The sequence below is a fragment of the Myotis myotis genome, unplaced genomic scaffold (assembly GCF_014108235.1).
Source record: "Myotis myotis isolate mMyoMyo1 unplaced genomic scaffold, mMyoMyo1.p scaffold_m19_p_1, whole genome shotgun sequence".
NCBI lineage: Eukaryota > Metazoa > Chordata > Mammalia > Chiroptera > Vespertilionidae > Myotis > Myotis myotis.
In genome coordinates this window covers 52,848,927-52,862,572 of record NW_023416313.1, presented here as the reverse complement: position 1 = coordinate 52,862,572, position 13,646 = coordinate 52,848,927, and the positions used below count along the sequence as shown (strand labels likewise).

Here is a 13,646-nt window from a genome sequence, read left to right as displayed (position 1 = left end):
TCTCAGTTGACCTCCCTGTCTCATATTTCATCCCCAAACATCAGGCACATGCTTAGTCTCACATACTGCTGACAATGTACTCTTAAAATACATATCTAATCACGGCAACCATTTGTCTAAATTCTGTCATGGACACCCATCATTTGAAGCAATGTCTGTACTGCAGCAATGTCTATGCTACCACTGCGGCCCAGCACCACAAAGCGCTGAGAGCTGGCTGTTGCTCACCTGTTTGGCTTTCTTACCACCTGCCCCATGTTTATTTGACAAGTATAAGTATTTACGAAGCAGAATTGAGTGGACATTGTGACTAACTGGATGTGAGATCTGAGGAATGGAAGAGGAGAAGATATTTGGATAGTTGTAGTTTAAATGTAAGTATCTGAGGTATAGCAATGTAGAGATAAACATTAGGGTTCAGTTCAGGAGATCTTTTTCTCCAGCTACCTACTTAACATCTCAACATTTTATCAAAAACAACTCAAACTCTGTTTCTTCAAAATCAGATTTATGTTCTCTGTACCCCATTTCTGATCTTTGAGTGTACAATGTCTCAAAGAGCAGCAGCACCTCCAACCAACTGTGAAGACCCATTATCCATGGCCACTCCTTTTGCCTCAACTCCTCCTTAGCCATATCCTGTCACCACATCCTGCCTAGTTTACCTTCCAGATAGCTCTCAAATCTGTTCTCTTCTCATCTTCCCTATCCTCTTCCTGGTCCAGGCTACCATCTCATCTTCTCTTGTCGTATCTTGCAATGCATTTACTGATATGTGCTTTATCTTCCCTATAACCTAGTCTCTATACTGAAGGCATACTGATCTTTTCTATATGAAAATCTGATCATCTCATCTCTCAACCCAATTATACACAACCAGAATATTTTTTTGTGTGTTTTTCCTTCATAGCATCTATCACAATTGCAATTTTGCTTTATTTGAATGCTTACTTGATTATACTTTTTCCTTCCCCAGCAACTCTAAGCTCCATACACACTTGCTATTTATTGTAGCTGCAGAAGCTAGTGCAATGCCTAGTACAGAACCAGTTATCACCATAACAAATAACTGAATAAATTAATAAATCGATGGTCAGAAGGATCCAGGCCTCTGGTTTGGCAGCAAGAAGCATAGTCAGTGAGTTCATGGTTCTGAATGATTCCCCAAGGGAAAATGTGTATAGTGGAAGAGATGCGATGCAGGCCAGGTGGAGGTTAAGAGGTCAGCTCAAGAAAGAGGTTGAGTCAAAAGAAAGTAGGAAAACTATAAGATAGTTATGTCATAGATGCCAATATAGGTAAGAAAAGAGGTTGATAAACTATGTAAATACCTCAGAGTAGTTTAGAAAGAAATTGGAAATTATCATCTCAGAATAACCCATTTTACCTCTTTATTCTAATTTTTATGTAGTTTTTTCATCATACAGTCATCACATATTGGCCTCTAAAATTTTCTTTAGTCTCTATCATAAACATGAAATGCTCTCAAGATTGTACATCTTCATTCAAGCATCATTTGTACCATTTCTATTAGGACATTTCTGGAAGTTGCAAGAAAAAAAAATACTCTTAACCTCAACTTCATTTAAATACTTAATCTTTTTGACATTTTCTGAGAAAATGCATTTTGCAATATCTCATTTATTAACACAATGCACTCAGTTCTTTGTGAATTTTCTAATATATACCTGCAGTGCTGTGATTTGCAAGACTGATATTTTATAAGCTCACATAACTGCTACTCAAAGAATAAACTTTTTTGAAAATCTACTTCCTGGATGAATTTCTGGATATCTAGAACCAGACCTGTGTAAGGTGCTGTTCCAAGCACTTGTCACGAACATACACTTAATGAATGCCTCACTGTGGTGATGGTGTTAAAAACTTCATGGCATGAACTGTCAGAAAACAATAAATCTGCTTTCAAATGAGAAGGAAATGGCTAATAATTTTAGTAAAGAATTTTAAAATATGAGATACATGAGGCATAAAATAGAAATGCATTCATACATGAATGATTAACATTTAAAATAAAACTAAGTAGTTATATTATTAGAAAAAAAAACTCATTGTGCCTATCATTTGAAGTACTACATAATCCTTTTAAATATTTTTGTACATGCATTGCACAGAAGGCTCAATATTTTGTCTACACTGAATGCATAGAACATCATAGTCATTTAAAATGGTATTTTCAAAAGGATGTAAAGAAAGAAATGTAGGTGTGTTTATATATAATGCTTATATATGTATGTATGAATAAGTACATGTATTAATAAATAGACATATATGAATACATACATATATATACTATTTATTATATAGGGTTGGGCAAAAGTAGGTTTATAGTTGTTCACATGAAAAATAATGCATTGATTAATAAATAATAATACAAGAATAAACTTCCACGTACCCACAACTATAAACCTACTTTTGCCTCACCCTGTATATGAAATTCAAAGGCATTCATGAAATAATACTGATTCTTATATTAAATTGGGTTAACTCTGAATTAGTTACAAGTTCTTTTAAAACATAATTTAATCTAAACAATATCTATGATAATAGGATCTGACCCTTTGAACCACGGAAAGTTTTAAGGAAGTACATTTTCAAGAATGTTTATTCTTTGAGTAGCAGTTATGTAAGCTTTTAAAATGTTCATGAAACCCTGTTCCCTCCCAGGGCATAGCCTGAGAATACATGTCCAAGCAGTAGCTTTGTGGGAATGGCATTAATGAGCAAATAATCCTATAGCTCAGACATTTAAAATATGGGGAGAGGCCCGAGGGGATGGGAACAGAGAGGAGTACTATTTTCCAGAGCTTTAGGCACCATAGCAAAATAAATTCAAGGCTAATGGAGGAAACTAATAATTTTGCAATTAGGGAGAAAGAGGACATCTAGAACAAGATTCAATTACACAAAATAGCATTTGCAACCTCACTTAAAATATAAAATTAAAAACTCTATGTGCGGGGAACTAAATCTAATCTTCTAATTTCCTAGCTACATTTAAATAAAATTATCTGGGAATATTATGGAATTAGTCCTTCAAGCCTTACTGGTCACGCAGGTCAACTATGTCAGTTCTGAAACCATATCATAATCTTTTTAGCATGTATTCTTAATGAGATGAAATAAAAAGAGCAGCAAATATGCCCCTGGGTAGAAATTCTCCACTTCTTTTGCACTCACACATTATGTAGAGAAGTCCTAGTGCTTAGAAAACAGTCACTTCCCTTAGAGAGTTCAGACCTCATGAAATTCACATATAATTTTTGCTGACAGCAAATTAATATAAATTCAAATCTCATGAATATTGCATATTTATTAGGACTACTTTAAAAAAGGCATATCCATTTAGTAAGTAGCTTTTATGTAAGATTATGATCCTAATAATTAGATCTTTCTAAAATATGTTGTATTGTGTTGTAGTTTACTATAAAGCCACTTGGAATCTGTTTTGATCCAAGAGTAGGAAATAGAAAATTAAGCTTAAAATGCTGCCTTTGATACAAAGATGTGTATTCTGCTGATTATAATAATACACCAAATTCAAAGGCCTGAGAAAATGGCTATATATTATATTTAAAGTTAGCAAACTATGAGACTGACAAGATTCCAGTTTCCAAATCAGCAACTATACACCCAACATTAAATGGTAACTATTTAGTATTCTAAATAAAAGTTAAATTTAGGGCCTTCTCTGGGGGGTAAAAAAAATCATGATGATGTAATTAAACATTTGAAGGGACAATGCATTGAGAAGAGATATACACTTGCCACAGAGATATCTCATCTTCCCAAGTCCAGATTCACCAGCCTACTTAGCAGAAGTGCCCGTCACCTCCTTCTTCTCTCCAGCTGCAATCACTCTAGAAGCTTCTGCTCCTCTCAAAGGCAAACCCTTTCATAGTGCTCTGGATCCCGTCCCCCTTTTAAGGAATTCTCTCCATAATTTCCCTTTCTCTCCTACACCATCAATACCTCTCTCTGTCTACTTGATCATTCTCATTAATGGAAGATACAGTCTAATATTAATCCATCTTAAAACACAACAAAACAAACTCCCTGGACTCCAGGCCCTATGCCAGCTGTTGCACAATATTCATGCTACACTTCATTGCAAATTTCCTCAAAAATAATTGCTTCTCCTTATCTTCATTTATACACTTTTTTGTTTTCTCTACCTACTCCAATGAAACATTTAACCGCAGCCCTCCACTAAAACAGCCCTCATCATGGTTTATCGAGCCATAAACAATAGCAAATCAATTTTGGGGGGTTGAATTATGGAACCCCAAAAGAGATGTTGAGGTCTGAACCCCTGGGACCTGTGAATATAATCTTATTTGGAAGTAGCTCTTTGTACATGTAATAAAATTAAGATTGATTCATATTCAATTGGGGGGAGGGGAAGGTTCATCCAATATGCTCTTCTTTTTAAGAGCAGAAGACAGACACCCAAACGCACAGGGAGAATGCCATGTAATGATGGAGGCAGAGATGAGAATGATGTTTCTATAAACCCAAAAAACCCCAGTGATTGTTGACAAAGCTAGGGCAAAGGCATAGGACAGATTCTCTCCTAGGTCCTTCAGAGAGAGCATGGTTCTGCTGACACATTGATTTCCCACTTCTAGTCTCCAGAACTGTGAGGCAATAAATTTCCTTTGTTTTAAGCCACCCAGTTTGTGGTAATTGGTTATGGCAGCCATGGGAAACTAACATATCATCATACGTAACCTGTCAGTAGCATTTGAGATGGTGAGCATTCATTCTTTTGAAATGTTTTCTTTTCCCGTATTTGTAGCATCGCTCTCACTTGATTTTCCTCATACCTACTACTTCCCGGTATTGTTGTCTGTCTCTTCCACACATTCCAGATCTCAAAATGTTGGAATGTCCTAAAGATTTTTTATAGGACTTCAACCTTTTTAATCTATATTCTCTGCCTAGTAAATGTTTGCAAGTCCATGACTTTACATACCATTTAGACAATAAGAACTTTCTATTTAGATTTATATTCCAACCAAAACTTCTCCCCTAGGTTCCAGACCAATATATGTAAATGACCAATCAACTTCTCCACTTGGATATCAAATAGGCATCAAAAAATTAATATAGCCAAAGCAGAAGTATTTCATTACTGATTCCTGAAATCAGCACTCCTCCAGAGTTCCCCTGCCAAAGTCCCACCATCATCCATCCACCTGCTTGTTCAAGCCCAAAACCTAAAAATCATCCTGATTTCCTCTTTAATATTTCACATGCAATCCATCAGCGATTCCTGTCTGATCTTCCTCCAAAACATAGACATGATGTTGTCCTCTGTTTCAACCATTACCATCCTGGTTTGAATGTCATCTCTTGCTGGCTGATTACAAGAGCTTTCTCACTTCTCCTGCCTCTGCTCTAATTCTCTTTCCTACATCTCTGTCCCACACGGCAGGCAGGAGAGCAGTCTTTCTGAAGTGTAAACCAGATCAGGTCACTTCTTCACTTAAAACCATCCATTGACTCTCTATTACAATAATAAAATAATAAATATAAAAATTAAATTTAAATAATAGAATCAAAATTTCTTAGAACCTATAAAATCTGGCTACTGACCCCTCTCTGATTGCATCTGTCTTTATTATCCCCTTCAATAACTATATTCCAGCCATTCTGGTCTTCTTACCATCTATTGAATATGCCATGATTTCTTTTATCTCAGGAGAGTTTAATACACCATTCCTTTAAAATATTTATCAGTTTAAAGTGTTTCTCCCTTTAAATTCCATGGCTATCTTCTCCATGTCATTCAAGTCATTACAGATTTCACCCCCTCAAAGTGATTTTTTTGTATACAGTAGTTAAAGCAATGAAGTACACTATTCAATGACTATTTCATTTTCTAATTTTATGTTCTCCAAAGCATCTTTTCAGAGCCGAAATTAATTGTTCTACTTTTATTTCACTTAGTTGTTTTCTGTCTTCCTTTCTAAAATATAAACTCTTTAAGGTCATAAAATCTGCAGTGCCCCAGCAGGTGCACAAGAAATATGTGTTGAGTGATTGAAAAATACGTGAAAGTTGGGCAAGAAAATACATAAGTGTATCATTTAGGAAGCTGTTATAGTAATTTATTTAAGATATAATAGGGTTTTAAATCAATTAAATTAGAGTTGCAATGGTGGAAAGTGAAGTGATTTGACTTATATTTAGGAGAACTAGATAGGAAGTATGCCATTGTGGTAAAAATAAAATAACACGGGCCTACACTCGCTAAAGCTGTTTGCATTTGTTGGTATTAGTGTCTAACGGGAACCATTTTTTTCAAACCTATGGAATCTGATTTCCACCCTTATTATGAACAGAATTTGTATTTGTCAAAAATTATTTTTTAAAATTATTTAAACTGCCCTGGCCAGTGTTTCTCCGTGGTTAGAGTGCTAGCCTGTCCACTTACGGTTAGCGGGTTCAGTTCTTGGTCAAAGGCATGCATTGGGTTGCAGGTTCACTCCCCACCCACAGTTGGGACGTGTGTGGAAGGCAACCAGTCGATGTATCTCTCTTACATCTTTCTTCCTGTTTCTCTCTCTCTCTGCCCCTCCCTCCCTTCTACTTTCTCTGAAAAGCAATGGGGGAAAAATATCCTCAGGTGAGGATAATAATAATTTTAAAAAATTATTTTAACTTTTTAAATATAGTTGATATACAATATTGAATTAGTTTCAGGTGTACAACATAGTGATTAGACATTTATAGAACTTATGAGGGCAACACTCCAACATTTCTAGTACCCACCTGATAGCATACATAGTTATTATAATACTTTCGCTATATTCCCTATGCTGTACTTTACATTCCTGACTAGATTTTTAAATATATATATATATATACATGTTGCCAAACACCATAGTTTTTTTTTCAGTCCTTATCCTTCTTAATCATTAATGATCATTTGCTCCGTCTTGATAGTCATTATCATATTATCATGGATTCCTATGACATCTTTCTTCTCATCTTTCTGGTTTATCTTTCTATTAAGAGTTAGATAATTTCTATTGTGATTTCAAGGCTCTCCAGAGTCATCTCTGCCCATATTTCCAACTTCACATGTTTAAACCTCACTCAGCCCTCTTCTTTCAAAAAGACTTCCCAGATTTCAAGTCCAGCTTAATTCTATACAATTATGTAGCTAAGACACGATGTTTTTCTTTGTAAAGTATATTGACAATTTTGTCTGTATGTAAAATTTTCAAGGGACTTAAGAAAAATCCCAACTTTTTTAGTGAGAACACTTTGGTAAATCAGACCTCCATATTCTCATATTTTTTTCCTGTTGTTCTAAATGTTTCATCATGCTACTCTGATTATTTTTCTGTAAGTCACTTATAACAGTTTCAGCATACAACTATATTCTTGACTTAAAACATTTTAAGACTCACAGAAGACTTATCACTAATATATTAACAATGAGTAAAAGTAAATACATATTCTAAATAATATTAGCAACTTGACATATTTAAAACTGGCAAATGTTTTAATAAAGCAAGAGCATGTTCTCCTTGAATTATTCAAAATCATGTCACTCATTATATGGTTTCTATCACAGCCCCCAAGGTAGGACTATGGGGCAGACTCTAGGACTATCTTCTAGAGGTAACATGTAATCAGGTAAGTGGGGGCACAATGTGGGAACCAGTGGATGGTATGACTTGGAGAAGCCTACTAAGAGGTTGAGCCAAAAAGCATTAGGAAATTTCAATGAAGGACTAACACAGAGTTGGGGGTGATAACCATCTGCCAAGTATAGGTATTTTATCTGCAATAGATATATAGAATCCTTTTTTTTTCACCATTTGGCTACTTGGACAGATGTAAATTAGAATAAAAAATGTTGTACATATATGTCTATAATACATAAATAATAAAAAGCCATATTATAGCCTTCATGAATTACTTTTGGGGAAGATAGTAAAAGTTCTCTCATGAACTAACTGTATGTTATATACTAACTATGCCATTAGTGTACACATTTTTTTACTTGTTGGATGAATGTACTCACGCTCACTTTCCCACTGCGATTATCTTCTTCTCTCACTGCCAGAGCTTTCAGAAAATTTTCTTGCAGGTTTTTACCAGCACTTGTTAATGTCCTAGAGAAAAGCAGGTCTCCAATTATAATATATTAGGTAACAAATATATTTAGAACACTCTGGGGACAAAAATTATGCTTCTTCATTCAAATGAGAATTTTCTTATAACACTAAAACTATATAGACATATTCTATATAGTCATTATGTCAGATACAATTATTATAATCTAGGTTTCTCAATTTCATTTCATACAGTTATAGCCTTTATTTATGAATAATTGGAATTAAGTCTACAAGTAATATGCATGCATATTTCATGTATATTATGGGCATGATTCTCTCTCATCATTACTCATGCCAGACACAGTGAATTTCATTTACATGCTCTTTTCATTTTTTTTTGTCACAACATGAAAAATCAATACATTTATACTTCACATGGTAACCACAATTTCATTTTTACCCACAGTAATTTTACATTTATTATAATATCAGTACAATTTATTTATTCACTATAAGAAAATTGAAATACTATGTATCTAAGCCAATTCAGTTACTGGAACTGAGTATTAAGTTTAGCTCTATGACTGAAGATAATCAAGGCAAGAAAGAAAACTAGGTTGAATTATCTCTGTCATATAAACAGAAGCATTAAGAATGTAAGAAAGGCATTAAGAATGCCTTTCTCTGGAAGTAAATTTTAAAGGAAATTTATCACAAAAATCTGAATCCAGTCGCACTGAACCACATAATGAAGAGTGAGCCCAAGAGTGATTTACAATATAACAATCCTTTCCTTATATAGCAGGATCCCATATATTCAACAAATCTTTTTATTATTTGACTACTATGTACCAGGAATTATGACAGACACTAAGATGAATGAGAGAAATATAATTCATAATTCCTGCTCTCACAGTGCCTGTGGTCTCATAGAGGTGCCCGATACATAAACATTATAATGTCATACTATGAGATAACTATAATAGAGATATGGATATGTATCAGAGGAGTTAAGAGAAATATACTATCTATTCAAGCAAAAGTCACTTAATCCTAAGCTTTAAAGCAACTATTAAACTAAATGTTAAAAGATGAGGCATACCAAACCAGTGTGGCTCAGTGATTGATCATAGACCTGTAAACCAGGAGGTCACAGTTTGCTTCCTGGTCAGGACACATGCCTGGGTTGCAGGCTCGATCTCCAATAGGGGGTATGCAAGAGGCAGCCAATTGATGATTTCTCTTTCATCATTGATGTTTCTATCTTTTCCTCTCCCTTCCTCTCTGAAATCAATGAAAATATATTTTTTAAAAAGATGAGACTAGATTAGCCAGGTTGAGGCAGGAAGAGGTGGCAGAGGAAGAGAGGTATCAGTAACTACAAAGGAAAGAAAAAATAGACACATAAAACTGCAGGGCGCCCTTGAGTAATCACAAAGCAGTCAGAAAGTAAGTGCGGGAAGTGAGGGAGAAACTATGTATTAATGAAAGCTAACATTTTTAAAGACATACTGTTGTAAGGATTTAGTTAAGGCCACACAGCTGGTAGGAGCAGAACCTGTATTCAAACCTAGGTGGTCTGGTTCTAGAACTCGTTCTCATAACCACAGGATATGCTACCCTTCCACAAAGGCCTGGATGCTACTTTAAGGATATGAACCTTGTCTTCCAGAAGATGCTGAACCACGAAGTTCTTATGCAAGGAATTTAAAATGTCAAGTTTGTGTTTTAGAAAGAATATTCAGTAGCTATGAGAAACATAACCTGGAGGACAGTAACACTGGAAGGATTAGTTAGGGAGCTATTACAAAGTCTTACTAAGATGATGCAGACCTGATTTAAAGTGGTGGTGGTAAGGATAGGAAGGGATAGGTGTGAAAAATATTTAAGAGCTAAAATGGACCTGGTTATTTCTTTTTGTGAAGAATTAAAGAGAAATGGCTACAGGTTTAATTAACTCAACATAGACATGTACAATATGTACCTTACTAATTATTTTGTTGATCTAGAAATGCAACACTTTAAATTGATCATAACTTGTCAGCTTTTGGTTGTTGTTTTTTTTGTTTTGTTTTGTTTTGTTTTTTGTTTTTAGCTTTACATGCCTTAGTTTGGTATTAATACCAACTAATAACCCAAACATCTGACTACACACAAAAATCAGTACCAATGAAAAGAATCAGATAATTGAGACATAATTGAGATGTTTTTCAATTCATTGTTCTGTCCAAAAGTGAGTCATCCATATTACAATATACCTATACACTGTTTTGATACTAAATCTCTAAGATATCAAATTTATGTTGTCAGTTACTTGGCCCCCCAAAAATGTATTGTTTCTTCATTGCTCACAGGATAATCTCATCATTTGGACAGTTTCTACCTGATTTCCTACTTATGGTCTACATTTAAAACCAGAATCAGCCAAAACCGGTTTGGCTCAGTGGATAGAGCGTCGGCTTGCAGACTGAAAGGCCCCAGGTTTGATTCCGGTCAAGGGCATGTACCCGGGTTGCAGGCACAGCCCCAGTAGGAGATGTGCAGGAGGCAGCTGATCGATGTTTCTCTCTCATCGATGTTTCTAACTCTCTATCTCTCTCCCTTCCTCTCTGTAAAAAATCAATAAAATATATTTAAAAAATAAAAAAAATAAAACCAGAATCAGTTAGAAATTCTCTGTGAAATTTGAACAGAGAATTAGTTTTACAAGTGCATTAGTCAGGACTGGTTAGGTTATGCTATAGTAACAAATGGCCCAAACCTCACTGGTTTACAGTTACAAGAACTTGTTTCTCAATAATGCTCTGCATCAATAGCAGGTTGACTGTGACTCTTTACCATGGAGGAGTGTTCAGATAGGCTGGTAAAATAGCCTTTATCTGACAAATCTTTGATTAGTGTGGAGGGAAAAGAGAACCTGGCCACACACTGGCCCTTAGAACAATTTCTTGTAAGAGAAACAGGTCAGTCACTCCCATTCAAATTTTATTGCCCAAAGTAAGTGTCATAGCCAAGCCTGAAATCAATAGGATGAGAAAGCATAATCCTGCTCAAGGCAGAGTAGCAATATTTACATATAGTCTATGTGCCCCTTACTTGATAGCAGTTAGCTAAGCAAACAAGATGAATAAGGAAAACACTTCTTGAGTGAAATTTAAAAGTACAGAAACTTGTTAAATAATGTGGTTCATTGCAATATAACCAAATAAAGACCTGTGTGAAAATAAAAAGAACTAATTATAGCCCCCAAACACAATGTTCCCTCAAAGACCTAAAACATTCTGAAATTATGGTTGAAAGAATAAAATACACTTCAGTATGCTGTCTTCTCTGACAGTGGGAGACACCTGTTATTTTTGCCACCCCAACATCCCTCCACTTTTATTGGTAATAGAACCCTTATATCTATTTGGGCAATGTTCCCTCCCACATTCTGTAACTTAGTAGAACAGTCAATCTAGGTAACTGCTTACTCACAACTCTTAATCCCCAAACCTCAGCTAATGAATATGACTCAAGCTTGACCAATATTACTTCACTTTATGAGAATATACAGCATAAACAGAGACTCAGGATGAAAAACTACTGGCCTTGATTCCTACTACACAGCCTCCTCATCCAACTTTTTCTTCAAATCTGTAATAATCAGTGCTCCTCCAATAAATTCCTTTTTTTTTCAGTTCATAACAATTAGCTTCTATTGCTCACAAACAAAACCAAAACTGATACAGCAGTTATCCAGCTAAAATACTTCAGAGTTCTTAAAGGTTTCCATAGAGTAAATCAATCCCTTGCCCACCCCACCTCCCCAAACACACCTTGTTTTATTGTAAATCTCTAGAACATTACAAATAAGTTAAAGTCCAATTTTATCACCAACCACAATCCCAAAACACCAAACGTACCCATAAATATCAGCTTTGCATGCATCTACCAAGGTTATTTTCTACTAGAGGCCCGGTGCATGAAATTTGTGCACGTGGGGGGTCCCTCAGCTCGGCCTGTGCCCTCTTGCAGTCAGGGAGTCCTCAGGGGATGTTTGACTGATGGCTTGGGCTCGCTCCCCCTGGACATGCAGCCTGCAGTTGGACATCCTTAGCGCTGCTGCAGAGGTGGGAGAGGCTCCTGCCACTGTGCTCCACAGCCATGAGCCTGGCTTCTGGCTGAACAGTGCTCCCTTGTGGGAGGGTACTGACCAGTTGTTCTGCTGTTCAGTCAATTTGCATATTAGCCTTTTGTTATATAGGATAGTTTACGTATATATTTGTGTACCCATAGAAACATATATAGCATTATTTGGCTCTTCACTTCATTATATAATTTTTAGCTTACTGTTTCATTGCATTGTTGTTATTGTTCCAGAGAATCATTTGTTAGAGGAAGGTCAAAATTATCCCAGGGATATTAGACAACAAAAGCCAAAAGAACAGGTTTCTAGGTAAAATTCACTCATAGGGAAGAAATTCTTTCTATGCTGCCAGGCCTGGCTCACTCACCAATGGCTGAGGTTTTTAAGAAATATCTGGGCAAAGAGGAAAAGGAAGTAAGAGCAGTAGAATTGAAAACATATTTGAAGAAATATAAACAGAAAACTTCCCCTACCGGGTGAAAGAAATAGACTTATAAGTCCAGGAAGCTCAGAGAACCCCAAACAAGAGGAATCTAAAGAGGACCACACCGAGACACATCATAATTAAAATGCCAAGGGCAAAATACAAAGAGAGAATCTTAGAAGCAGCAAGAGAAAAACAGTTAGTTACCTACAAGGGAGTACCCATACGACCATCAGCTGATTTCTCAACAGAAACTATGCAGGCCAGAAGGGAGTGGCAAGAAATATACAAAGTGATGAATAGCAAGAATCTACAATCAAGATTACTCTACCCAGCAAAGCTATCATTCAGAATTGAAGGTCCAATAAAGAGCTTCACAGACAAGAAAAAGCTAAAGGAGTTCATCACCACCAAACCAATATTATATGAAATGCTGAAGGGTGTTCTCTAAGAAGAGGAAGAAAAAGGTAAAGATAAAAATTATAAACAATAAAGTGACAACAAATACATATCTATCAACAAGTGAATCTAAAAATCAAGTGAATAAAAAATCTGAAGAACAGAATAAACTGGTGAATATAATAGAATCAGGGGCATAGAAAGGGAGTGGACTGACAGTTCTTGGGGGGGAAGGGGGTGTGGGAGTACAGGACGAGATTGGACAAAAATCTTACACCTATGGTGAGGACAATGGGGAGCGTAAAGGCATGGGATGGGTGGGAACCAGGTGAAGGGGAGTTATGGGGGGGAAAAAGAGGAACAACTGTAATAATCGGAACAATAAAGATTCATTATAAAAAAAAAAAGAGCAGAAGAATTCTTGCTGCCTCTGGACTATAACAGACACTGTTTTTCTTTCTTCCATGAAAATGAACGTTTCATTTTTTACCTGGACATGTAGATTTCTGGAATAAAGACTACATTTCCTACCCTGTCTTGCAGCTATTTATATCCATATGAATAACTTTTCCACAATGGTATCTTAGTGAAAATTACTTAT

The 13,646-nt window shown here is 35.7% G+C and overlaps 1 protein-coding gene across 1 annotated transcript in view; it reads right to left on the bottom strand.

The window, feature by feature from the left end:
* The window catches only part of CFAP299 (cilia and flagella associated protein 299), a 568,607-nt gene that overhangs the window by 327,427 nt on the left and 227,534 nt on the right, over positions 1–13,646 (bottom strand). The window contains exon 3 of the mRNA XM_036337524.1: positions 8,060–8,150. Coding sequence (XP_036193417.1) covers positions 8,060–8,150 — 91 coding nt within the window. The remainder of the gene's footprint in view (positions 1–8,059; positions 8,151–13,646) is intronic.